This window comes from Perissodus microlepis, chromosome 11 (assembly GCF_051167445.1).
Source record: "Perissodus microlepis isolate ML-2025 ecotype Zambia chromosome 11, ASM5116744v1, whole genome shotgun sequence".
Taxonomy (NCBI): domain Eukaryota; kingdom Metazoa; phylum Chordata; class Actinopteri; order Cichliformes; family Cichlidae; genus Perissodus; species Perissodus microlepis.
Window position 1 is genome coordinate 36709883 of NC_140471.1, and position 26223 is coordinate 36736105.

The 26223-nt window shown below is 51.0% G+C and overlaps 3 protein-coding genes across 4 annotated transcripts in view; 1 reads left to right on the plus strand and 2 right to left on the minus strand.

The window, feature by feature from the left end:
* The first annotated feature begins 1824 nt into the window (after nucleotides 1–1824).
* aldh5a1 (aldehyde dehydrogenase 5 family, member A1 (succinate-semialdehyde dehydrogenase)) lies at nucleotides 1825–7734 on the plus strand. 2 transcript variants are annotated; one of them, XM_084944612.1, is made up of 10 exons: nucleotides 1825–2522; nucleotides 3773–3856; nucleotides 4509–4679; nucleotides 4819–4935; nucleotides 5040–5183; nucleotides 5281–5424; nucleotides 5503–5661; nucleotides 6167–6330; nucleotides 6447–6505; nucleotides 6819–7734. In XM_084944612.1, the coding sequence occupies exons 1-10, from the start codon at nucleotides 2232–2234 to the stop codon at nucleotides 7028–7030; spliced, it is 1545 nt and encodes a 514-aa protein (XP_084800738.1). In that variant the 5' UTR covers nucleotides 1825–2231; the 3' UTR covers nucleotides 7031–7734. The 2 variants fall into 2 exon arrangements, with proteins under 2 accessions (XP_084800738.1, XP_084800737.1); XM_084944611.1 differs by lacking the exons at nucleotides 1825–2522; nucleotides 3773–3856 and having other exon boundaries at nucleotides 3864–4679.
* kiaa0319 (KIAA0319 ortholog) lies at nucleotides 5733–16400 on the minus strand. The gene is made up of 16 exons (XM_084944610.1): nucleotides 16199–16400; nucleotides 15271–15328; nucleotides 12986–13632; nucleotides 12820–12907; nucleotides 12587–12685; nucleotides 12082–12213; nucleotides 11847–12000; nucleotides 11624–11772; nucleotides 11368–11519; nucleotides 11070–11208; nucleotides 10826–10985; nucleotides 10614–10750; nucleotides 10404–10526; nucleotides 9288–9378; nucleotides 9121–9212; nucleotides 5733–8359 (listed from the first exon to the last, which is right to left on the minus strand). The coding sequence occupies exons 2-16, from the start codon at nucleotides 15311–15313 to the stop codon at nucleotides 8202–8204; spliced, it is 2364 nt and encodes a 787-aa protein (XP_084800736.1). The 5' UTR covers nucleotides 15314–15328; nucleotides 16199–16400; the 3' UTR covers nucleotides 5733–8201.
* A 663-nt stretch (nucleotides 16401–17063) lies between these two features.
* Nucleotides 17064–26223, minus strand: part of dennd4b (DENN/MADD domain containing 4B) — a 30464-nt gene continuing 21304 nt past the window's right edge. The window contains exons 17-29 of the mRNA XM_084944609.1: nucleotides 25893–26021; nucleotides 25580–25724; nucleotides 25309–25464; nucleotides 24985–25222; nucleotides 24601–24901; nucleotides 24265–24369; nucleotides 24007–24182; nucleotides 23691–23847; nucleotides 23372–23611; nucleotides 22940–23036; nucleotides 22689–22854; nucleotides 22476–22534; nucleotides 17064–19578 (exon numbers count right to left, since the gene is read on the minus strand). Of these exons, the coding sequence (XP_084800735.1) occupies nucleotides 19433–19578; nucleotides 22476–22534; nucleotides 22689–22854; nucleotides 22940–23036; nucleotides 23372–23611; nucleotides 23691–23847; nucleotides 24007–24182; nucleotides 24265–24369; nucleotides 24601–24901; nucleotides 24985–25222; nucleotides 25309–25464; nucleotides 25580–25724; nucleotides 25893–26021 (2115 nt within the window). The 3' untranslated portion in view covers nucleotides 17064–19432. The remainder of the gene's footprint in view (nucleotides 19579–22475; nucleotides 22535–22688; nucleotides 22855–22939; nucleotides 23037–23371; nucleotides 23612–23690; nucleotides 23848–24006; nucleotides 24183–24264; nucleotides 24370–24600; nucleotides 24902–24984; nucleotides 25223–25308; nucleotides 25465–25579; nucleotides 25725–25892; nucleotides 26022–26223) is intronic.

Here is a 26223-nt window from a genome sequence, read left to right on the forward strand (position 1 = left end):
GCGAAAGACGGAGGTGGGTTTGAAGCCGGGAGTCCGGTGTTCTCACGGCTCTAGTGAGCCTTGCCCCCGGCTCGCTATCGAGCTAGTGGGTAACAGCGCTTTTGAAAATATGTGGTGGCAGCTGGCATCCTTGTACATGCAGTGCTGTCATCTTCTGTTTCAGTCCGTTATTACACTCTTAAATCCTACCACTTATTCCTGCGTCTTTTGTGATCTTACAAAGCTTCAAACGACGCGTCGACTATTAAATTAGTCGTCGACGATTTTGATAGTTGACGTAATCGTGACTAGTCGACTAATCGTGGCAGCCCTAGTTGTCATGGTGATGATCCCACCACTGAACCCACAGACGTGATCACACTGGAGGGTTCCAGTACCTGTGTCTGGCAGCTTAAACGTGTTGGGTTAGGGCCCGAGCCGCTGAGGGAGGGGCAGTCATACCACGAGCACCCCGACTGGGTGACAGCAGGCTGCTGTTACTGGGAGGCGGAGGGGGGAGGAAAGAAAGGGCCGGGACCTACAACATGATCAAAAGCATCAGCATCCCAGTTCCTACATCGGGATGCTGCAGGGCGCAGGTGTATCTGGACTGGGAGGAGACCATCCTGTCCTCCTACAGGAAGGTCCCTGACACACCTTGTTACGTCTCCTCGAGGGCAGGAGGGGATAACACAACAACTCCGGAAACTCGGTACAGGTGTTATGAAAGAGGTTTAATGGCAGCGCTCTCACAAAATAAATAACCCAAATCCAAACAACAAATGTGGGGGAGAAAGGGACAGTTAGGTTGTGCCAAAAAAAACACCAAAAAGACAAAACCAAAACTTAGCTGAGCTATTATCCTAGAAAAGCAAAAACAAGAGGGAAAGACCCGAAACCTCAACTCAAAACAAGCTCAAAATTACATGGGTGGCACCAACCTACTTACCTAGTGTTTCTAACAAAAAGACTCTACGTGAGTAAGTGTGTGGGGTCCCCAAACATGCAGCCTGCAGACACGTAACACACCTGCACACTTTCTTCACCGTGGGTTCGGAGTGTGGATGAGACTCCTCTCTCAGACTGTGCCAGCTGAACTAGGCCTTGGCTCGGCTTCATTAGACCACTGCTGATGGAGGCTGAAGAGAGAATATCATCAGCATAACCTCAGACCTGCTGGTAACCATCACTGAGCTTCACTCTTTTTCACCTTTATTCTGTTCTTCTGATCATGTTACGACAACGACGATGATGATGATGGTACTGGTGTGGGTATGTGTGTTTCTCCCGCATCTAAAAACAAACTTGTCCCCGGCAGAGACAGGGAGCTCCGGGCAGTGTTGCCAACTCCTCAGTAAGGAAAATCGCTATTGGCTGTCCTAAAAGTCGCTAGAAGTCGCCAAATGACGTCATCACTTAATTTGCATAATTCGTCATGCTAATATAATTGTAACCTACGTTGTTGGAGAGAGAAATAACATCGTGGAAGAGACATAAAGTGAGTAATAAACGTCCTAAATGCATTTAGAATTTATTTAGAACCACAAATTAAATTTCTTTTAGCAATTATTGTTTTGTAATGTCACAATTCCAACCCTGCTCCTTTATCCGGGCTTGGACCGGCAAAAGTGACCCGAGATTGGCACTCTGGTGGAGTTACTTTGTGTGTGAGAGTGTGTGTGTTTATAAGTAGTTTTAAACCTTGTGATCCACAAAACAGCATAAGAGTAAAGGAAGAATTGACTGTTACAGTCAGTGCGGGCAGCGGGAGCAGCGGCTTCGCTCATGCGCGATTCATTTGCCGTTTGGACGCACAGGTGTGAACGTCTCCTGCCCTGATAGCAGCGGGGGGAGGACTATCCTCCGCCTGGGAGCGCTTTGGCACGGGTGAGGTGCCCAAAGCAGTACCGCTGCTTGTTGAGAGTAAGAGCGATACGCGTTTTCACGTCAAAAAGTCGTCATAAATAAGTCTCCAATGACACCAGAAAAAGTCGTCAGATTTGTCGCTAGTCGCTTTTTAGAAAAAAAGTCGCTAAGGGGTCTGAAGACTCCCTAAATATAGCGACAAAGTTGCTAAGTTGGCAACACTGGCTCCGGGCGGGAGGCTCACTGCGTTTGAACGGAGTCACGTGACTGTCGCACCGGTTGAAACCGACGGAAAGCCGCAGGAGGTTCCAGCTGCAGACCTGCGCGAACGAACGGATCAAACATCCAGCATAGAGTCCGGCTCTCCGGCTGCACACCCCCCCGGTATGTCCGCTGCTGTCTGCGTGCTGAAGACCCGCTGCTTCCTCCGGCAGCTCCTACCCGGCCTGCCTGCCGCCATGCACAGAAGCTACAGCCTGGATGTCTCCGCTCCGCTCCTCCGGACGCAGGGCTACGTGGACGGCCGCTGGATCTCCGCTGCCTCGGTGTTCCCCGTCCTAGATCCGGCCACCGGACAGGAGATAGCCCGGGTGTCGGACTGCGGCCCCGCGGAGGCCAAGCAGGCGGTGGACGCTGCGTACAAAGCGTTTCTCTCCTGGAAGCAGTACACGGCCAAGGTAGGCTGCGCTCTCACAGAACTCCACTTTAAAAACCGACTATTTAAAATTAATGTCCCATTTCCGCCCTGAAAATTAAACGAAACAACCCAACGCTGGCATCTTCCCGACTTACAGAAGACAGACATTTATTCGGATGTCATAAAATTCACCGGATACTACGATATGTGCAGGTTTCACTGTTTAAATTGGACTTTCTGCCCTCCGTAGTCAACTCAAAGCCTGGAACTTTTACCCAAATGATTGATATTGACTGACGGAGTTTATCTCAATGATGTTATACACACACGTCAGACTTTAATACGGCTAACACAGAAACCACCTGATTTAGGGATTTTCACACAAATCCAAAACGTTCTTTCATGGCCTTCTCCGCCCTCCGTACTCCACTAAAAACTATAAATTTACCTTAAATTATAAATATTGACTCAGTATGGCGTCAAACAGCTTTCGTAAACGTTAAATGTTTGGAAATGTTTATTCGGTTAACTCATAATTCACAGAAATCCGTTTTTAGACTAAACCCAAACTTTAACAAGTGTCTTCCTGCTGCTGCGCCACTCGGAGCGGATGTGCACAAACCGGATTAAAGTGATCAAAGGTGAAGAATGACTCGCAGACAGGAGACAGACATGTGAGCCGAGGTGAGCACCGTCCCTTAAACAGTCACAAAACAAAGGCTGCAGTAAGGAGACGCGGTGTCCCCGCTGACAGCACACACTACAATTACGACGTATTTGAACGGAGTTTGGTGGACAGCAGGTGTTTAATGCAGTTATCTGCTGTGAGGCGTTAGCAGTGAGTGTGTGGATGCCGCTGAGCTGGGTTAAATGGTTAAACGCTCGCAGCCTCACAGGTTAATGTTTCCCTCAGTGCAGACGCAAAGTCCGGCTTTGTTAAAGGTCAGCAGGGTGACTGAGCTCCACCTTCATACAGTCACCAACACAGGAGGTGACCCGCTGAGGGATGAACCAACGAGCAGGGACGGAAATCTACAGGAGCAAACTCAGGACTGGATGTGTCCTCACTCTGGTCCTTCACTTTAAACCTTTTCAGAGTGTTTTCTCTGAAGTTTATATAGATGTTTTGTAAATGAGAGAATTGTTTGTGTATTGTTGATGAAACTAAAGTTCTCTCTCCGAGTCTCCATCAATGTGAAGCATGTTGGCGGGGGACAGGTGCGAACGGTTAAATGTGACGATGAAGGCGTGCAGGTGACCCGTGCTGTGCTCTGATTGGTCGTCCTGCAGGAGAGGAGCGTCCTGCTAAGGAAATGGTTCGAGCTGCTGACGCTGCACAAAGATGAGCTCGCCCAGCTGATCACGTTTGAATGTGTGAGTATGACACATGAACTCACCTGTAGGACACCTGAACATGCAGTACATGTCAGCAGCGAGTGAGTACTTGTACTGTAGTACTTTTCAAATAAATACTACTTTAAAATGTTTGTTTTACGAAATTAGAAAACCCCAAGAAGTTTTTGTAACAAACACTCATCTTCATCCTGCTGCGCGTGTCTCTGCGTCTGCGTGTGTCTCTGCGTCTGCGTGTGTCTCTGCGTCTGCGTGTGTCTCTGCGTCTGCGTGTGTCTCTGCGTCTGCGTGTGTCTCTGCGTGCGTGTCTCTGCGTGCGTGTCTCTGCGTCTGCGTGTCTCTGCGTCTCTGCGTCTCTGCATGCGTGTCTCTGCGTCTCTGCGTCTGCGTCTCTGCGTGCGTGTCTCTGCGTCTCTGCGTCTGCGTCTCTGCGTGCGTGTCTCTGCGTCTCTGCGTGCGTGTCTCTGCGTCTGCGTGTCTCTGCGTCTGCGTGTCTCTGCGTCTCTGCGTCTGCGTCTCTGCGTGCGTGTCTCTGCGTCTCTGCGTGCGTGTCTCTGCGTGCGTGTCTCTGCGTCTGCGTCTCTGCGTGCGTGCGTGTCTCTGTGTGTCTGCGTCTCTGCGTGCGTGTCTCTGCGTCTGCGTGCGTGTCTCTGCGTCTGCGTGTGTGTTGCAGGGTAAACCGATGCGCGAGTCTCTTGGGGAGATCTCGTACTCCGCCTCCTTCCTCGAGTGGTTTTCTGAGGAGGCGCGGCGAGTTTACGGTGACATCGTGCCATCTCCAGCCAAAGACAGAAAGCTCCTCCTCCTGAAGCAGCCGGTGGGCGTGGCCTCCATCATCACACCGGTGAGCAGCTCGTTAATGAATTGATATCACGTTATCCAAGCTAGAATCGATTTTAATCGATAAATCGATAATCAAAACCCACCCCTTATGAATGCATCACATGACGTCCTGCAAAGAATTTGCTTTTGGTCGTTTCCAGTGGAACTTCCCCAGCGCCATGATCACCAGGAAGGTCGGCGCCGCGCTGGCTGCCGGCTGCACGGTGGTGGTTAAACCAGCTGAGGACACGCCGCTGTCGGCTCTCGCTCTGGCAGAGGTGAGTACGTCAAACATCTGGATAGGGGTCGGCACTTTGTTTCCTCGTGGGACACACATTGTTGAGTCACTTCCTGTGTTTTGGCGTGTTTTTTTTCCCCTCAGCTGGCGGAGCAGGCGGGGATCCCGGCAGGGGTGGTCAATGTGGTTCCGTGCTCCAGAGAGTCGACGCCGTCAGTCGGGCAGGTCCTCTGCACCGACCCTCTGGTGGCTAAAATCTCCTTCACTGGATCCACGGCGACCGGGAAGGTCAGAGTGCAGCCCCGCCTGCAGCGCCGCCTGCTGGCTGCGGGTAAGATCCACATAAAAAGCAGAAACTCTTCTTTAAATAAAACTTCGGTTTCAGGTTTTGCTGAAAATGGCCGCTGACACCGTGAAGAAAGTATCTATGGAACTGGGTGGCCACGCCCCCTTCATTGTGTTTGACAGCGCAGACCTTGACAAAGCGGTGGGCGGAGCCATGGCATCCAAGTTCAGGAACTCAGGCCAGGTGAGGGTATCTCCTGCTCTCCTGGTACCTCCAGGTGAACGCCACCATTGTGCACACTAACGCTTCTTCTTCCTGCAGACGTGCGTGTGCTCGAACCGGTTTCTGGTCCAGAGCGCCGTCTACGACCGCTTCGTGGAAAAGTTGGGGCGAGCGATGGATGCCGAGCTGCGTCTGGGTCACGGCTCGGAGCCCGACACCACGCAGGGGCCGCTCATCAACACCCGCGCCGCAGAGAAGGTAAACAGCGTTTCCACTGTTAACCCCGATTCTTTTGTCCCCGTGACAGAACAGAGAAAACCGACTCAGCGTTAGAACATTTATATTTCTTTTATTCAATCATCTCCTGGAAGAGAGAGCCCTGCACAGCCCAGACGCCAGTTGCAGGATCTCTAACATTAGAATCATAACCTGTGTCTCATGTAGGTGTTATTTTGGTACTTTACACGTCACAGTTTCAATACAAACATTGTCATATGGCAAAGTTCCTTTTTTCTGTCTTCCTGTATTTATTAACATGCTGTACAGCTCTACACTTCCTGTTTTCAGTCTGGCTGAGCGCTTAGTTTGTGAGTCAACAGTGGCCTTGCTCTACAAACCTTCATTATTAAAATACATAAAACAATATAATAAGAAAATAAGGATATATTGATTACACGACACCACATTACTGCCGTCGATAAATGACTGAAGTTTGTTTAAAGACCGCACCAGCACGCCGCTGAACGCCGTCTCTGCCCCCCAGGTGCTACATCAGATTTCGGACGCCGTGTCCCGCGGGGCGAAGGTGGTAAAAGGCGGGAAGCGCCTCGATGGCTCCTTCATGGAGCCGACTCTGCTGGCCGACGTCACCGCCGACATGCTGTGCACGAAGGAGGAAACCTTTGGGCCGCTCGTGCCCGTCATCAGGTGAGTGCAGACAGATGATCGAGACGGGATTTGTTGATCTGCGGGTTTAATCCCGGCTAGACGCAGATTCTTGTTTATTGTGAAGCCGTCTGAGCTCGCCTGTGTCTGATCTGCAGGTTTAACACGGAGGAGGAGGCTCTGGCTATTGCTAACGCGACCAGCGTCGGGCTGGCAGGTGAGTCCACCTGCGTGCATGCAGCCGATTGGTTCCTAGACTGCAGATCGCGGCTGTTCATGCATCGTCACAGACGTGTCGGTTTCTGAGAGCAGGACTCAGAGCTGTAAATTAGCCTCATTATGCTTTTTTTCCCGCCCCGTATGGACAAACCAGGAAATGTGACGGGAAATCAGTTTCACCTTGAATGTTTGCGGTTAGTTTAGCGACGTCTCATCTCGACTCCAGCTTGGCCGACTTTAACGTCTGACCCTGTAGAAGAAAGGTTCAGGTGGCGGTGCCTCACAGTTCTAACCTCCTCCTTTGTTCTCAGGTTACTTTTACTCACAGGATGTGAGTCAGATCTGGCGGGTGGCGGAGGCGTTGGAGGTGGGGATGGTCGGCGTCAATGAGGGGCTGCTGTCCACGCCAGAGGCCACGTTTGGTGGGGTGAAGGAATCCGGCTTGGGCCGCGAGGGCTCCAAGTACGGCGTCGACGAGTACCTGGAAGTGAAGTACGTGTGCTTTGGAGGCCTCAAACCATGAGAAGGAAGAGGAGGCGGTACAAAAGCTGTGACTCGGTGGAGGTGGTCGATTCTTTTATTAACACGTGATAACTCCTTCAATAACGTTTGAATTCATGCAGGATCAAAAACGTCCAACCCTGACTTTGTGAATCACATTTTGAATCAGCTGTCGCTCCTCCTATGCTCACACAATCGGCACCAGCGCAAAGCTTAAACTCATCTGAACCCGTCTCTCAGACTGGTTGAACTGCCCAAACTCACACCAGTAGGAGGCGCCACTCAGTCCGTTTATCTGCCCTGTCTGCTGTGATTGGCTGGTTTTGCTATCAGTGTTAAGGGATTGTAAACTGAAGGGGAGGGGCTAACAAACCGCCACATTGGACCATTGAAAATGAATAAATGCGATGAAACTTGGTTTTAAAAATTATTTTCTGCTTCACGCGTGGCGCAGCGAGTGTCCATAAAGCTTCCAACTCACATGAATCCTCCTGAATCGTGAAACTTGATTCATTCCTAAAGAAATTGTGTACGTGATGAGCGACAGCCGGGCGCCGCATCGAGCCATGAAAACACGAACAAACCTGTCGACTCGGCTCGTCTACATGTGAAACGTTCTCGTAGCAGTTTAATACCTGGATGTTTGTCTCTGTAACTTTAGCTGATGCGGTCAAAGTTCATGTGTGCGTTTTGTATTTTGACCACATTAAAGACGAGCTTGTGTTACTTCTGTGTTGGTGTTTTTATGTCGGAGGTGTCGGCTCACGTCCTTCGTCTCTGATTCACACGCTGCTTCTCGTTAGCCAACAAATGTTGATGAAGTTCAACCTGGCGGACGGCGTCTGTGACCCGGGCTCAAACGAACCACGACCGTGTTTTCTTTCCCGTCGCTGGGATCGGACGCCGTCGTCAGCTGACTCTGCCGTGTTTCCTGGTGAGCGCTCTGTTAGCTAACGAGCTCACAGCTGTGAATCGGGCACGTGGCGGTGGTGTGATGCGATGCCTGATGTGTCCCGCCCTCTTGCTTTTCCTCTTATCTGTCCGAGCAGACATGCGTCCGTCCTCCAGGTCTCGAGTTCCTCGCGTCCTTTGAAATGGGACATGTTAGCATTCTCTGGAATTCTGGGTAATGTGGTCTCTCATACACGTCCCAGAATGCACCATTCTGCGTCTGCGAGAGGTCGGCCGCCCCGTCATCCGAAGGCGTCGCCGTTGCGGGCAGCCATGGTGCTGATGCGGTTCCTGCTGCGGACCGGCCGGTCGCGGCTGAAGATGGTGTCCTGGTCGCTGTCCAGCTCCGACTCGGACATCATGAGGCTGGAGTTGTGCTCCGTGCTGCGGTGCTTGATACCTGCACAGGGGAAAGGTCAGCGGGGGTCACCGGTTTCAGTCTCAGTTATTGAATAAAGATGGAGGACGACCTCCCGCCGCTCCGGGGAAACGTCTGCTCTAAAGAACAGCGGGACATTCCCAGGAACGTGGGAACAGTCAGGCGCTTTAAAAGAAGGAAGCGGCTTCGTTTTGGTTCATGAAGACGACTCTGCTCTTAGGTCCCGAGGGTCGCTGAGCTGAACTCAGTCACATGACCCAAGGTGGGAGTCCTTTAGGACGGGGGTGTCAAACTCAAATACACGGTGGGCCAAAATTCAAAACTGGAACAAAGTCGCGGGCTAACGTTAATATTTATTGAAAAAACAATCTTCCTCCAGATATAAGAATGAATCTTTTCTTATGGACTCAAACACGTTTTGCTGAAAAACTGAATGTGGAACAAGCAAAGCTTAATACTAAACAATATATACATTAGCTGTATAACACCAGTAGGCCAGCTCTGATAGTAATTTGGTGTGGCTTCACGGGCCAAATGTAATTAGGCTGCGGGCCAAATTTGGCCCGCGGGCCAGAGTTTGACACCTATGCTTTAGGAGAACGCATGGATCACCTGGGAAAGGACAACAGCGATGAACCACACCCTGGTCACGTGATAGCTGCAGAGTGAATCAGCGACCCCGCAGGACCGCCTCCAAGGTGACGACTAACTGAGCCGCAGTGAAACGACTTCACGAACCAACAAGAACGCCGCCGCAGGCGGATTATGGCAATGTGACTCACTGAATTTGGGGCGGAGCTCCACCCTCTCCTGCTCGTCCATGTTGTCCAAGATGGTGTATTTGGTTTTCTTCCTCGCTTTGGTCTGTCGTCTCCTGAAAGCAGCAGAGACCAGTTCACGCACAGAAACACACCCGGGATCAGTCTATCACCTGCAGCGGCGTCCTCACCTCTTACAGCAGCAGATGAACGTCCAGCCGAGCGACAGGATGAGGACGACGAGCACGAAGCTGGTCAGGATGACGTACAGGACCCTCCACTCTGTCAGAGGAGCACAGCGGGCAGGGTCAGCGGCTCGTGTGGAACGTCACCTGAATGTGTGCTGTGCTGTGTGATGCGTACAGGTACATTCGCAGGTGTGTGCACAGACGTGCTCGTTTGGAGGCCAGCTTAAGCTCTCTCTCCCTCCGTGCACTCAGAGACCAGTTTACCATCAAATCTGTTTCCTGCATTATTCTCTGCTGCTGTCGGCCTCGTTTCGTTTCTTTTATTTGGCTTTTATTGATATCTAATTTTATTATATAGTTCCAATGTACAGCACTCAGCTGTGGTTGTTTTAAAGTGTTTTATAAATAAAGGTGACGACACTAACACAGGGTGTGGCGCACAGTTACCAGGCAGAAAAGTCACGCGGAGCTCATGTTTAACATCAGCATCACTTTCACAGCGGAACAAAGAAATTCGCTGCAGTTACATTAATAATATGCGCATCTGCTGCAAAGCTGCAGCTGCGCGTGTAAGTCGACAGCCGCAATAAAGAAGTGTCGTGAAAAGTGCGAACACGTGGGCGGGTCTGTCACGCCCCAGTCCCGGGTTTCAGCACCGCTGTGCGGCCGTCGCCTTACACGCGCAGCTGCAGCGTCTCGTCTACAACAACAACAGGACCCAGTTCTTTCTGTTTTAAGCCAGCGAGGCGTGATTGGGGATGCTGCTCAGGCCCCGCCCCGCCACAGCTCTGCAGTCAGAAACGGGCTGACTGCAGCCAGTAAGACAGAAAAGTATTAAGCTCTCACTAAATGATGTTTCATCTCCGTTCACAGGTTTCTGGACTTTGTTTCCATGTTCGGTTCACATCCTGTTCAACTTGTTGCTGCAGACGAACGAAGCAGTCGAGGCACAAACGTTACAAGTTTGTGTGAAAGTTGTTTAAACAAAAACGACTGAAGGATTCATTGTGACTGAGTTTGTAATGTAAATAAAGTTTTCTGTCGTTTCTCGCTGTCACGTGAGGAATGATGTAAAAGTTTGAGACCCGCGGCCGTGACCGAAGATAAATCACACTTTACCGCAGTTGCTCTCTCCGTCGCCAAGGTAACGACGAATCAGGTTCTCGGTCCAGAAGGGGTCGCAGGCACACTGCTTGGTGATTGGATCGCACTGACCACGCCCCGAACAGCTGAGCAGACACACTGAGGGAAAAACGAGCGCGTTAAACCCAGACAAACGCCCCGCCCCTTTCTGAGTGCACAGGTGAGCCGTGCCCCGGCTGGACTCACAGACGGTGTCCACCCTCAGGACTCTGAACAGCAGGTAGTCGCTTTTCTCGAAGAGCAGCTGGCTGCGCAGCACGCCGACCAATCGGGAGGCAGAGAGGGGCCCCGAGGCGCCGTGCACGGAGAACCGCAACACAGTGCTGCAAGCAGAGAAAACATCACAGGTTATGGCGAGCCGGCACGTGGAGTGGCAAGTCCGCGGTGCGTGCAGGTACCTGATGTGGGAGTGTCCCTGCAGCGCTCGCACATGGAGGTCGCTGTCAAGGACGTGGATCAGAGCGGCGAGCTGTCGGACCACCGTGTCTCTCTGAGCCACGCTCACCTGAGACACCGACACCAGCATCTCCAGCTCCACCTGCTCGCCGCCGCCGGGCTCTGCAGACACGTGGGACAACACATCTATGTCGGCTCAAGCCTGCGTAACACAAAACGGGACGAACGGCGAGCTTCCAGCCTCACCTGGTCGCACCTCCACAGTGGCCGTGGCGGAGCCGGAGCGCCCCTGCGCGTTGGTCACCTTCAGCTGGAACAGGTAGGTGCCTTCGACCAGGTTGGCGAGGTAGAGCGAGGGCTGAGTATCCGAGCCGTACAGTACGTCCTGGAACCAGCAAAGGTCAAAGGTCACTCCGTCACACACACACACAGTGTGAGGTCGATCAGCCGTCACTGATTTAAACTAAAGTTTCGTTTCCCGCGGGTCACCTGCGCTCGTTAATAAAGTTTGATTTGAAGCGTCACAGCGCCGGTCGGAACTCACCCCGGCAGCAGGACTCTGGCTGTCCCGGGTCCACAGGAAGTGCACCGCGGTCTGATCGGCGTTGGTCACCGAACCTCTGAGGACCAGAGAGTTGTTGGGCAGAGTGAGCGAGTGGCTGCCGCTGGCGTGGGCGACCGGAAGAAAACTACCGGCTGGAGTTTGGAGGAAGCAGACGACCTTAGATTAGCGCGTTTGTGATTTAAACGAGTCTGACAGGAAGAGCTCCGCCTTCCACGAATAACACAGAGTGGCTCACCTTCTGGGACTTTGACGGTCAGCGAGGCGCTGTCTGTCGCCCCCTCCTGGTCAGAGACGGTCAGTCTGAAGGTGTAGCGCCCCGCCCGAACCCCTGAGGCTGTGGCGACGGGCTGATCTGCGTCGTCCAGCCTCAGCCCGGGAGGCCCGCTGGAAAACACGAAACCCGACCGAACAAATTGATCTTTCAGTCACAGAAACATGAAAAAAGGCTCCAGACTTACCTGACCGCCTCCCAGCGGTAGCTGACGATGCCGCTGTCGTCACTGCTGCCGCTGCCGTTGAGCAGCAAGCTGCTCACCGGGAGAGACAGGCTCCTGTCGGGGCCCACGACGGCCACTGGACCGCGGTTTGACCCTCCAACCTGTGACGCTGAAGCTGGAAAAGTGTGAGGAGGTTTAAAGAGACGGCGTGAAGTCGGCGTGAAGCCACAGAAAGCATTAAACCCGTCGAGTTTACCTGCTGACTCAGTCGCCGTCGTAGGGTTAAAGCTGGCTGCTGACAAGGTTGGGGTAGTAAGGTCAGAGGTCACAGTCAGGTGGGTGGTGGAAGGTGGAGTTCCGGCTGCAGACTGAAGCACCTTCACAGCGTCTGTGCGAGAAATGAAGGTTAAATTCTTCCTTTCATTTACCTGCTTCCTCACCTGGTCTCTCTGAGGTCACCTGTTTGTCTTTAAACTGAACTTTGACCTTCACACTGTCTCAGGTGAACACCACCCACTTATTAAAATGAGTCACCTCCAACCACCACAAAGTTTCTCCTGGGCAGTAACTACACTCCTACATCTCAGAAGCCCCGCGACAGTCTCTGGTTTAACGTGAACTATCTACGGTGACCAGCAGGGGGCGACTCCTCTGCCTGACATGAACTCAATAACCTGTTTTTCCTTAAAAAAGACTAAATAAAAATATTAAAAAAAGATCAAATGTTGATCTAAACAAACATTTTTTAGTCATAAACTCACCTGACGTGGGTCTGCTGGTAGGTTCAGGAGCAGCTGGAGTGGCGGGTTTCACTGTGGTCGCTTCTACGGGGTTTCCAAGAGACACCAGCAGGGGTGGAGCTGCATGTGGAGGACAAGTTACTGCTCCACTGGTCAGAGGGACAGGACCTCTGAGGCTCTTCAGACACGTTTGCTAAAGTTTATCTTTGAAACAATGAACTGGAGTGAACCTGCGACCTGACGGAGGTGCTTACCTGGGTTTGCAGTGGGGCTGCTGGGAGTGTGGGCTGGCTCTGAGCTGGTCTCGGGTCTCAGGGGTGGAGAGGTGGAGCTGCTCTGCGTCTGTAGGGAGAACAATGACAGGCTGCAGACTGGTCTCCATGGAGACAGTTATCATATGAGCTCACGCTCTGAACTCACTGATTCCTGTGGCGCCACCTCCGTCGGTCTCTTGGCCCCACCCTCCTCTCCCTGGCGCACGTCCGGTGCCGCGCTGCTCTCTGTCGGCCTCCTCTCTGGACCATCCTCAGCCTCTGATTGATTGAAGCTGCCCCCCCCTTTCAAAGGTGGCTGATTGGTCTCCTGTTCTGGGCTGGCTCCACCCCTCTCCTCCTGGCTGTCCTCTGAGTACTCGACATCCAGCATCCCGGGGTCCGGGAAGCCTCGATGTGGCGTGTCGAACAGGGAGAGATCTTTCAGGGCCTCCAAGTCGCCGGGCGCCTCCGACGAGCGTGAGAGGGGCCTCCAGCGCCCGCCGTACGGCTCCCCCCTCACCAGGGACTGAAGCACCAGCGTCTGCGGGGACGGGCGTCGCAGGAAGGCGAGGAACGAGTCGGCGCCAGGCGTCTGCCGGGGCTGGCAGTTCTCCCTCTGCTGGCAGCTCAGCACGTAGCAGCGGCCCTCGAAAAGCCACGCCAGGTCGTAGCCGGGCAGGTCGCAGCACGCCGCCACGCACTGCGGCAGGGACGACACGCTGGGCACCCGCAGAATACCGCTGCTCTCAACCACGGGAGACACCACGGCCTCGGAGAAGGTCGCCCCCTGCCAGCACTGAGATGCCACTGCAGCTGCAAGAGAAACAGGTTTAATAAGATGCATGCGAAGAGAGACAGCTTTACATTTTTCCTGATGAACTGCGGGCGTCCGCTCGCTGCAGAGACACCCGCAGCCTGCAGAGACACCTGCAAGCCTGCAGAGTCACCTGCAAGCCTGCAGAGACACCTGCAAGCCTGCAGAGACACCCGCAGCCTGCAGACGTCTGAGCTTTATACTGCAAAGAGCAGTATAAAGGCAGCTCGGCTTCACTGCACTGCATAAGCTACCATAAATGATGCTCCGCCCTCACAGATTAAGATGAAGTCAGCTTCTTTAAAAGTCTGATCGCCTGAGGGGAAACACCTCGGAGCCTGCTGCCTTCTCTTTGTGTCTTTGCTGCACACTTATAATTGATCCTTTAGTTTTCCTCCATCACCAGAATAAGATTACAGGCTGACAAGTTCAAAATTTCAGTTTAAATAAATGGATTAAAGTGTGTTAAACACAGTGTTGGTGAGTAACGGAGTACATGCGCCGCCGTTACATATTTAAAATACAGAATATGAGTAACTGTATTCCGTTACAGTTACCGTTTAAAAAGGTGGTATTTAGAATACAGTTACTTTGTTGAAATAAATGGATTACACGGCGGTACTTTCCTGTTTCATATGTTCGGCTATGCCCTCTCTGTTTTTAGTTTCCACGCCGATGGAAACCCAAACCAAACACGCATTAAGAGGCTCTAATGTCTGTGTCTCAATCTCACGGCCCATGTCACCTCTACTTGCAGCCGCATAATGACGGGAAGAAATATTATTGTTCAAAAAATGATTTTAATATGAAGGCAATAGCACAGTGTTGCAGGCATCGCCCTAAAGCATGTAGCCTGATGGTGTAGTCCGTGCTGCAGGGAGAATGGACCCGTGATGTGTCTGTGAGCGAGGGAGAGAAAGGGAAAGTCCGAGCTGTCACCGAGCAGAAACGGGAGCTGGAAGCATGTAAATATAATAATAACCACTGCAGCCAAACAGAGAGCCTGACGAGCCCAGCTGTAAGTAAGCTATTAAGACTCGACTGTACGCTGTGTTCCTGTTTTCCTCTGAAACAATAAGCTCCGTTGCAGCAGCCTTTCAACGCCTCTCTCTGTCTCTCGCTAGCAAAGTCGACCCAGACAACAAAGTAAAGCTAGTTTTCAGCTACGAGCCCGAGACGAACCCGACGTATTAGCCAGAGGACCTTTTACTACGGTTCGGAGCCGCGGACCTGTTTTATATACGCGCGGAATAGTTTCTATACGAGATCACTGCAAAAAGTGCAGCCTTACCTAATGTCCACCTACTGTTACTCATTTATATCAAGATTTAAACATCTAGCTGGTGTTGGTATGGAGAGTAACCTTCAGTAACAGTAATAAATCACACAGCAATAGTACATTCATGTAGTTGTAAACAGCATGATCATATATTAAGTAATCCAAAGTATTCAGAATACGTTACTGTCACTGAGTAACGTAACAGAATACGTTACAAAATACATTCTGTAATCTGTAGTGGAATACATTTTAAAAGTAACCTTCCCAACACTGGTTAAACAGTCCTGGGTATGACACGTTTTAATCCATGCTGACATTTTTGACACGTCCACATTTGCAGGTTTCTAAATGGTTTTACCTTCCACCGCGTGGATCAGTAGCAGAAGCATGTTTTCCCACATGGTTGGTCCGTCAGCCTGAAACGATCGATCACAGCAGGTTAAAAAAATCATCGCTGCTCCTCACACACCTGACAGCAGTGACGTGGTCCTCCCTGCACGGTTTCAGCACCGTCACGGTGGACAGCGCCACCTGAAGCCCCGCCCAGCAGCACGAAGCAGCCACGCTGTCACTGAAAACAAACGCAGCTTCGGGCCCGAGAGGCCAAAAAACCTAATTTGATATTAAAAAAAATCTCCCCATGAAGCAAACACGTGCTTGTTTATCAGGAGCTAAAAGCGCAAAAATCACATCCCAGGCATCGCTCTGGCTGTTCCACGCTCCTCAGGGTACCATTCAGAAAATTACTAGTTTATGTTTCATTATTTATAAGTAAATATTCATAAAAGATTAAGCTTTATTCATAAAAATTGAAGGGCCCAAATTAGTCGTTCTTTAATTCGGCATAGGTTTAGGCCAGTAAACCCGAAACCTTGCGCTAAAAAAATCAAACTCTGTGAGGCCGTTTGAGGGAAACCTGATAAACAGGACGAGGCAGGAAAAAAGCACCACCACTTATAAACGAGCCGAATCGCAGCACGTAGTGAAAGAAAACTGAATTCACGTTAGACATCTGATTTTTTTTGTTCTGCTGAATAAAAATCTTTAATTTTGCAGATTTTTAAATGTAGTTCTGCATGATGAAGGCTAACAGCGCAGATTACGATGAGAATCCAACACCTGCCGTCGCAGGTCGCTGTTTTTAACATTTTACAGCTCCAAGACAAAAGCAGACGTCACAGTGTTCGCACGTTTCACCGATTACACAGTCCCCGCGCCGTTTGCGGGTTTTTATTATGGAACCCGCAAACGGCGCGCGGGTTATTATTAACCTGGAGGTAACGCACCTGACTCCTGCCGGCGCTCCAGGCCTCCCAGCAGGCCTCTCGGCTCCTCAGTGCTCCTCCCGGCCGGACCCCGTCAGCCCCGCGGGCCTCATACTGGACTCAGCGGTGGGGGTTCAACCACAAAGATTTACCTGCTCACACTGCGATGCTGAGAAAGCACGAGCGCCGTACAGTCCGAGAAAATCACACGCATACACATCCGGTCATACCTTTCAAAATAAAGCCTACAAATCCTAGTGTTTGAAATGAAACCGTTATATCAGCACCATGTCAGGGGAAATGAACAGGGAGCGAGCATACACTGGACGTTTTTTTTTATGGATATCTGCTTCATGTAACGCAATTTTAACACATTTATCTTTGTTTGAAAAGTTTTGTCCTTTACCGGAAATTTCAAAACCCAACTATGCTTTTATTTTGTCGGGAATAATGTGCGAGTTCCGTTGCGGATTAAATGAACTGCATTAATTTGCTCTTTGCCCTCCATTGTGTGCCTTTATTTTCTCCCCTGTGTGTTATTTATTCCTGCACAGTTGGCGTGGAGCAAAATGACAATAAAAATAAAAATAAATTCTATTCTGTTCTATTCTTAAATTGTGTTAAGGCTGAAAGTTAGCATTTGGGGCGTGGCCTCTTTGACTGACAGGCGGCGGCTCCATCTGCTAGCTTCACCTGAACTGGACGTCTGAGCTTTTGACTATTTTTAATAACGTCATGTGACGATGCTGTGAGGTTACGGAAGTCGGAGCTCCAGTTCAAAGAGAGATTCGCTAAAATGCTAACGTGGAAGTTTCACAACGGTCGAAGTCCAGCAGCCCGCGTCCAGCTGTGAAATATCACACCAAAATAATCATAAATCCATAAATTTAATGTATTTGCAAACTCTGCTCACTTTTATTTGTTTTCTTAAAAAACATTTACAACTGAAATCACGAGCATTTATAAATTACAACAGCAAACACAATATCAGTTTAAATACGCCCGCCCGAGCCGGCTCTAACCACAGCTGGCTGGTTAAAGACTCGTCAAACGAGTTTAACCACAGTTTGAAGTTCACGCCTGGCTCCGGGGCGCTCGGCTGCAGCAGGAACTATTTCACTGGTGAAACAATCGTCAGCGTGAGCGTGCTTTAGTCTCATAACACGTTACAGTGCCTCCTCCCCCCCCCCCCAAACCAGAAACTCACATTTATTCAGCCATCTGCCCCCCGCATGCTCCTGCAAGCTGTCCAATCAGAGGAAAGCTGGCATCTTAAGAGACAGTAGCCAAAGCAGAGGGTGATTGAGGGGCTGAGCCCTGACACAGGAGGATTATTTTGAACTGTGAATCATGCAAAGCTGCTCCATGACACTAAAAATATGAGGCTGGAAATATCAGTGAGAAGTCGCCGGTTTGATTCCTGCTGCTGCTGAGACGCCCTAGAGCAAACTGTTAGCTTTGTGGGTCAGCTGACAGACCAGACGTGAACGGGCATCAGGTCACAAACTGAGCATCTGGTTCAGGACAATCACACACGACCCAACAAAAACATCAGCCGTGCAGCGATCGTGGCCTCAAAAGGAAATATGAAGTTTTTTGTTTTTTAATATTTAAAAAAACTAACAAAAGATCTGCAGAGGCTCCACCCACTGCTTATCTGAACAACCAATGAGCTCTCAGATCAGGTCAGGTGTGTTACCCAGAATGCCGTGGGCACAGTGATGGGCACTCCTGACTCCTGCTGCTCAAAATAAGCAGGGGTGCTATTTTTGACAGAAACCACACCAAGCTACTCAGAGCAGACAAGGAGAACAGGAAGTCAGAAAAAAGCCACATTTCAAAATAAAAGACCCCATGCAGGCTAAATGCTCCTGGTACAAATTGAAGACCCTCAGAGATGTGACGGAGCGATTCAGGATTCAAATCATCTGGATCTGCGGATTCCTCGGTGAGGCCTGAACTGTCTAGGGTAGCTGCTGGTGCTCGCAGGGCGGACAGGAAGGAGAAGGCGACGCCTTCAAGGGGAACTTGTCTGTAAATTGGATCGTTTATTTCCTCTGACCTCGCTTGTCCCAAACCAGACGCTCTGAGCTGAAACCAGCGAAGCTTTCGAGCATCAACACATGACAGCGTGCATTAAATCCCTCCTCTTTCCTCTTCAGCCTTAACGCTGAGTCGCTGAGCTCCATCAAAAAGCTCTGCTCTGCATTCTGCCGCTGAAACACAACCTGTTTATTACACCCTCTGCTTTATTAGAGCCATAAATATCTACACTTTGTTATAATACAGATTTCACATCACACAGCACTTCCCGAATGAGTGCGTCGGGCCTCCAGGTGAGTCTCCAGGTCCAAACAGAGATGATGAGGGGAACGTCCTGTACTGCCATCTGGATTCTAACAGGAAATAGTTCAAGCGTCATCGTGGAGGTCAGGCAGCGGGCGGTGGATGAGAGGATTACAGCCGTGTGTGGGAGGTTATTCTACTCGTTATGATCGGTGATCTTTGTCGCCGGTCGGGTTTTACAGGTGACCACTGTTGTACTTAGCTTGCTAACTCGCTCTCCGAGACTTTCACTCCGCCTCCGTGGAAGCTCGTGTCAGGTCACCTGCTTCAGTCGTGCTTCTCTGGGTCGGCTTCGCTGATGTGCACCAGCACCACAAAGCTACAGAGGGAATCCAGCGGTGACTGGAGGATCTGAGAGGTTTGGGTTTTTTGCCATTTCCTGTGTCCTAACCTTGGCCTCTGTGGTCACATGGAAAGACTCAAACTGCAGCTTCATTGTGACGGGCCGACCGTCTTCTGGAAGACTCCCAGCACAATGAGTCGTTCAAAAACACTAATAAAAAACGTCTGAAAGTCCTTCTCGACCACGCTTTAAAAACAAACTGTGAGGCTCGCCCGTGACCATGCAGTGCATCTTTAAATCAGGCAGCCCGGCCCGAGCTTCTAACGAGCCCTCGCCTTCGACGCTGCACCAATCACGGCTCAGAATGCTGCTGAGAGAAGTGCGTTCCTTTTGTCTCCTGCTGCCGGATCTACTTTCAGGATCGTTGATGGAGCCGTAGAGCGTCTGGATTCACACCGACGAGGCAAAATAAGGACAGGACAGGAAGGAGTGCGGCACTCCGACCTCCACCTGGAGGCAGCAGAGAGGTGAAGAACACGAGCAGGTGAAGGCAGCGGGGATCCGAAGGCTCGCCGTTTTCCCTTCACAGGGATGAACGAGCGCGGGGGAAGTCACCAGGACCCGTTTCAGCATTCGAGAGGCGGGTGGAAGCTGCGTCTGCAGTCGATGGCCTTCGGGCTGGGAGGCTGTGCTCGCTTCTTCCGCAGCTCCTCCCGACCCAGAGTACCGCTGAGCCGAGAGTATGCCGCCTTGTACTTCTTATCGAACGCCGCTGTAAGAGAGAGAGGAGGAGGAGTTACCATCGAACAGCTGACCTCAAAGATGACGAAGGTTAAAATCTGCGAGTCTGTGATTGAACTACAGACCACACCCATGTAAAGGAACAGCTGTCAAAGTCGTGTGCTTCCTCTGATTTAACACTGTTTAACCAGTTACTCTGTTCTGCTGGGAGCAGTCTCCACACAGCAGCATGAACATGTCTGCTGACGGTGCCGTGAGGAACTCTGCAGTCATACTGCAGAGTGACACGACAGGAGGATGGACCTGAGCGATCTTCAAGCCCTGCAGGGCGTCACGGTTTGGCTCTTACTCCCTGATATCCTCTCTTTACCTTCCACAGGACACGTGTAACACATGTGTCCCATAGTCAATTGTCTTCCAGGGGCCAGAGCAGGCGACACTGAAGGAAATTTAAAACTGCTGGCTAAGGGGAAACGTAAATTCAGTAAAATCATAATTCACGTCGGCAGTAATGACACCCGGTTACGCCAATCGGAGGTCACTAAAATCAATATCGAGTCGGTGTGCAACTTTGCCAAAACAATGTGGGACTCTGTAGTTTTCTCTGGTCCCCTCCCCAATCAGACCAGGAGTGATCCCACTTTGGATGGAGCAGCTCTCATTTCTAGAAATATGGACAAATTTATTAAACCCCCCAAAATATGACTATCCAGAGTTGGGACCAGGAAGCAGAGTTGCAGTCTTACACGCCTCTCTGCAGCTTCTCTCCTCCTGCTACCCCCCAAAAACCCATCTCCATAGAGACTGTGTCAGCTTCCAAAAAGACAAAAAACAAACTAAAAACCAGCAACAAACAACTTAAACATAAACAATCAAAAAGAAAGAACAATACAGTATCCACATCTGAACCAAAGAGTAAAACAGTGAAATGTGGATTATTAAATATTAGGTCTCTCTCCTCCAAGTCTCTGTTAGTACATGACTTAATAATTGATCAACAAATTGATTTACTCTGCCTTACAGAAACCTGGTTGCAGCAGGATGATTATGTTAGTTTAAATGAATCAACACCCCCGAGTCATTCTAACTACCAGAAACCTCGAAGCACAGGCCGAGGGGGCGGTGTGGCAGCAATTTTTCACACCAGCCTATTAATCAACCAAAGACCCAGACAGACTTTAATTCATTTGAAAGCCTGATGCTTAGCCTCGTCCACCCCAGCTGTAAAACTCAGAAACCAGTCTTACTTGTTATCATCTATCGTCCACCTGGGCCTTACACAGAGTTTCTGTCTGATTTCTCAGACTTTATATCTGATTTAGTTCTGAGCTCAAATAAAATAATTATTGTGGGTGATTTTAACATCCATGTAGATGCTAAAAATGACAGCCTCAACATGGCATTTAATCTGTTATTAGACTCAATTGGTTTCTCTCAACATGTAAAAGAACCCACCCACCACTTTAATCACACTCTAGATCTTGTTTTAACATATGGCATAGAAACTGAACATTTAACAGTGTTTCCTGAAAACCCTCTCCTGTCTGATCATTTCCTGATAACATTTACATTTACAATAATTGATTACACAGCAGTGGAGAGTAGATTTTATCAAAGTAGATGTCTTTCTGAAAGCGCTGTAACTAAGTTTAAGAATATAATCCACCCACTGTTATCATCTTCAATGCCCTGTACCAACACAGAGCAGAGCAGCTATCTGAACGCTACCCCAACAGAGGTCGATTATCTTGTTAATAATTTTACCTCCTCACTACGTACGACTCTGGATACTGTAGCTCCTGTGAAAACTAAGGTCTCAAATCAGAAGTACCTGACTCCGTGGTATAATTCTCAAACACGTAGCCTTTTCATATCAAACATCCTTGAAAGAGTAGTTGTCAAACAGCTAACAGATCATCTGCAGAGGAATGGCTTATTTGAAGAGTTTCAGTCAGGTTTCAGAGCTCATCACAGCACAGAAACAGCTTTAGTGAAGGTTACAAATGATCTTCTTATGGCCTCTGACAGTGGACTCATCTCTGTGCTTGTCCTGCTAGACCTCAGTGCAGCGTTCGATACTGTCGACCATAATATCCTATTAGAGCGATTAGAACATGCTGTAGGTATTACAGGTACTGCACTGCAGTGGTTTGTATCATATCTATCTAATAGACTCCAGTTTGTGCATGTAAATGGAGAGTCCTCTTCACACACTGAGGTTAATTATGGAGTTCCACAGGGTTCAGTGCTAGGACCAATTCTGTTTACATTATACATGCTTCCCTTAGGCAGCATCATTAGAAGACATAGCATACATTTACACTGCTATGCAGATGACACCCAGCTCTATCTGTCCATGAAGCCAGATAACACACACCAATGAGTTAAACTGCAGGAATGTCTTAAAGACATAAAGACCTGGATGGCCGCTAACTTTCTGCTTCTTAATTCAGATCAAACTGAGGTTGTTGTACTCTTGTTGGTTTTTCTATCTATTATTGTACGATCTACTGTACAATATAAAGCGCCTTGAGGCAACTGTTGTTGTGATTTGGCGCTGTATAAATAAAATTAAATTGAATTGATTGTGTGGCGATCATCTGAAACCAGGCTACACCTCCTGATGACGTGTTAGGAGATTAAATGGTGGACTCCAAGAGTTAGCACCATCAATTTAGTGATGGGTGGGTGGATGGATGCATGTATTGGTGGATGGATGAGTGGATTGGGTGGATGGACGGGCGGACAGCCTCGACCTTTGACCTCCAAAATCTAAACATTTCTTCCTTTGGTCCATGTCTGTAATTTATTTACAGATATCAGCTTCACAGGAAACGCCCACAAACACGAATGGAGAACACACTAATCATAATAATGCTAGCTGCTAGCCTGTGGCGTGTTCTTATGGAGCGCGGTCGGGAGCCTTACCGACGTGATCTTTGCCCATAGCTGCCAGCGTGAGGAAGAGGAACTCTCTGTACAGACTCCTGCCAGACACAGAAAACACAAAATTCACTCCACGAACAGACGGCGGTAACGACACATCTCACCGCATCAAAGTAAAACCTCAGCTGAACGTTTTTCAGGTCGTCTCGCTGCTGCCTGTCTCCGTTTCACAAACGTCTGCGCCTGCCGGCTCACCTCTGGATCCTGGGGGTTCCCGGCTGTTTGGCCATCGTGTCCAGGAAGAGCGTGACGGCCTTGTGCACCTCATTCATGCCCACCCACCGCAGCACCTCCTCCAGGAAGGACAGGGTGAACGGGTGGTTGTGCCTCCGCCAGCTGTAGCTTCTCATCAGGACGCCACCTGTTGGAAGGAAAGAAGGATGGCGGCTTAAATGCTTAAATGTTAAAAAGTCAACAACTCAACAATAAACGTGTGTTCATCTCACTGTGGATCCTCCAGAGGACGTAGAGGGGGGGCCACTGGTCTGTGTCGGGGGTCAGGGTGTCCCACAGGAGTCTCACTCTCACTGCCGAGTTCTCCGACTGGGAAACACAAACGACGAGAGTCAGCCAGGCATCATCTAACCGATAACATGGCTGCTGTGAGGTCACCGCGGCGTGAGCTCAGGTTTTATTGGGATGTTACTGATTAGCAGGTGTCCTGTACAGTCTGTCGATGCAGACAAAAAAGCCACGCTGGTGGTGGACGTGATGCCAAAGTGGAGGCTTCAAATTCAACATCGAACCCCAGCCGGCACATTCCCGCAGCACTGAGCCGACCCCACATTCACCAAAGTCGACCTCATTTTGCCCTTTTTGTTTTTCTCTCCTCTTGGACACGCCCACCTGGCTGCCATAACTTCACCTAACTGTGTTACCTGTGTGAACTGGCTGACCAGCGGTGAGGCTCGGACCAGCTGCAGCAGGTTGTTGGGCAGGCCGAGGCGCTGGAAGTACCACACCAGGTTCCAGAAGATGATGGAGTGGTTGTCCAGGAACTGAGGCTGGGCCAGGACCGCCTCGCCTTCGTTCTCCAGCAGACTCTCCAGCTCCTTCCTCAGAACCAGAGGGCTCAGGTAGGCCACGGTCACCTGGGGAACTCCGCCCGCTGACGAACCCTGATGGAGTGGGTGGAGTCTGTGAGTGAGATGTCCGGTGAGGATGATGTGTGAGAGAAACGGCTTTGCGGAGCATTACCGTGGTGGTCCTGCTGGTCTCGGAGTAGCTGCTGGTCTCGGAGCTGGAGTCCTCGCTCAGCCCGTTACACTGGGGTCGCAGGGACGCCTCGTGACCACTGGGGGGCCTCACGGCACTCTCCACCTCGTCCTCCAGGTTCCAGTTGCAGCGGTCCGCACTGACAAGGCAAAGAAAAGTCAGCTCTGGAAAAGAAACACCTGTCAATGCGGCAGAAACGATCTAAGCTTCTGGAGTTTGACCACCAGCAGATAACCTCTGTCCTGCAGGAACACCTCTGGTTACGTTAGGCCGCAGCAACATGCTAAACCAGCTGTACCTGCTGACGGGTCCAAGGTCACAGATCTCGGCGTTCAGGAAGGGAACAAAGGAGGAGCCGCAGAACGGACAGGAGGAGTTCAGGTTGGAGTCGTCCGATGTCCAGCCCGCCATGATCTCCTCGTCGTAAACCAGCGAGTTGCAGCTACGACAAAGCGAGCAGCTGGACATCAACACCTGGACACACGGGGGGAGGGGCTCAGGTTAACCAACAGGACCGGTCCAGTTGCTGCAGCGTTCCTAAAAACACTCCATTTACCTCTATTCCTACCCCCTCCTGATTGGCGTCCCAGGACCGGCGTAGAGGATACGCAGGACTCGGCACATCCATCAAGTCGAGGTCGCTTCCTACAGACAGCGAGCTCTGAGAAGACAGGAAGTAGATTAGTGACAGAGACTCTGTTAACACCTGCGAGGAGCAAAAACAAGGAACACACTTTAATACTGGAATGTATGCAGACGATGCTCACGAACCAACACCCGACACAGACTTCCATCAACAGCAGCTAACAGCTGCAGGGTCACATCACACAGCTCCGAACAGCGATCTGACACGAGCAGAGCGCACGAACAAACGCGAAGACGACGCCGTTACCTCTGATGTGGCGTTGACCAGCTTCTCCTTTGCTTTCAGGAAAGTTTCGGCCACTTGACCTTTCCTCGACGGCCTCTGGTCCGACACTCTTCGTCCAATCACTCCTCCTCCCGCTCCTCCCCCTCCTCCCGGGCGCCGGTCGCCCACGCTGGCGGCTCGTCGCACGGACACTCGGTGTTTGGTCGGCGTGAGGAGTTGCTGCAGTTTGCCCGCCAGTCCTCCTCGGCTCGGGGAGGAGACGTTGTTGTAGTTCTCATCTACAGCTTTGTTCCTGCCGGCCGAGCCCTGCATGTCGGCAGGTCTGAGGATCAAACACGCACACGGGTGAAGAAACGTCCAATCAGAGCCCAGAATCGATGTCAGACAGGTGAAGGTGAAACTGACCGTCTGTCTGCCTCAGCGGGCTGGCAGCTGAAGTCCAGCTCCGAGTCGGCCAACTCCACGCACTCTTTGTAGAAGCTGGAGAGGCAGACCTGACTCCGCTGAACCAGAACTCCACCAGAGGGCGCTGGAGGCGGCGTGGACGTGTCCCGCCGTCCCAGCGGGGGTTTACGGGAGACGGCGTCTGCGCAGCCATTGGCCCCCGCCTCACGGAGGACGGACTTCTTAGCCGGTTTGACCTCTGTGGGGCAGAAAGGAGAATTAGTGAGACGATGATGTCACAGAGGAAGAGGAGGACGCGGCGAAGCTGAGCAGGCCGCCTCTTACTGTCGCTCGCCATCTTCATGCTGCTCAGACTGTTGCTCTTCACCAGCGGGCCAGTCAGAGACTCGTGACTCGAGCTTTCACTCAGACCGCTCCAACTGGACTGACGAATCAGAGAGGAGTGGGGGCGGGGCCTTGGGTCAAACTCCGCCGCCGTTTCTGTAACCAAATGTATAAATGAAAGGTCAGGGCTACTTCCTGCGTACTGGTGGGGTCATCCATCAACGTCCCCCGCCGTCTGAAAATTAAAATCATAAACTTAAAGATGTCTGACCTCCTCGTGAACCCACGGAGCCGCTCTTCCGCCGCCGTTTGATTGGCTGTCTGAACTGGGCCACAGCCAGCAGGACGTTCCTCAGCTTGGCCCAGCGGAGACGCCCGCCCTGATTGGTCGACGGCCACTTGCTCTCCAGCACCGCCTGAGGAGAGAGAACGGCGTCAGTGAGGACGTTCAGAGTTCACGCCGTAACATCAGGAAAACACCTGAACAGGTGACGCAGGTGACGCGCACCGTCCTCGCCACGTCTCTGCGTGTGTGTGTGTGTGTGTGTCAGTGTGTGTGTCTGCGTGCGTCTGTGTTGTGTGACCTTGTTGTAGTATCCGTAGGTGATGGTGTTCGGTGTGATTCCCGCCTTCTTCATCTCCAGCAGGACTCGGACGGCGAGGACTGGCTGCCCAAACTGACCACACAGCTGCATCAGGATCCGGTAACACACCTGCGCGCACACACACACACACACACACACACACACACACACACTCAGTATAACCCGGTGCTCATATCATCATATTCGAGTCCTACGTGTCAGCACTCGGGGCTCCAACGATCTGAGAGTTTATGTCACAGCTGACACTCGGACGGATTTCTCTAAACGTCTCAGGTCAACAAGTCAAATAAACATTTCACGGCAGCGACCT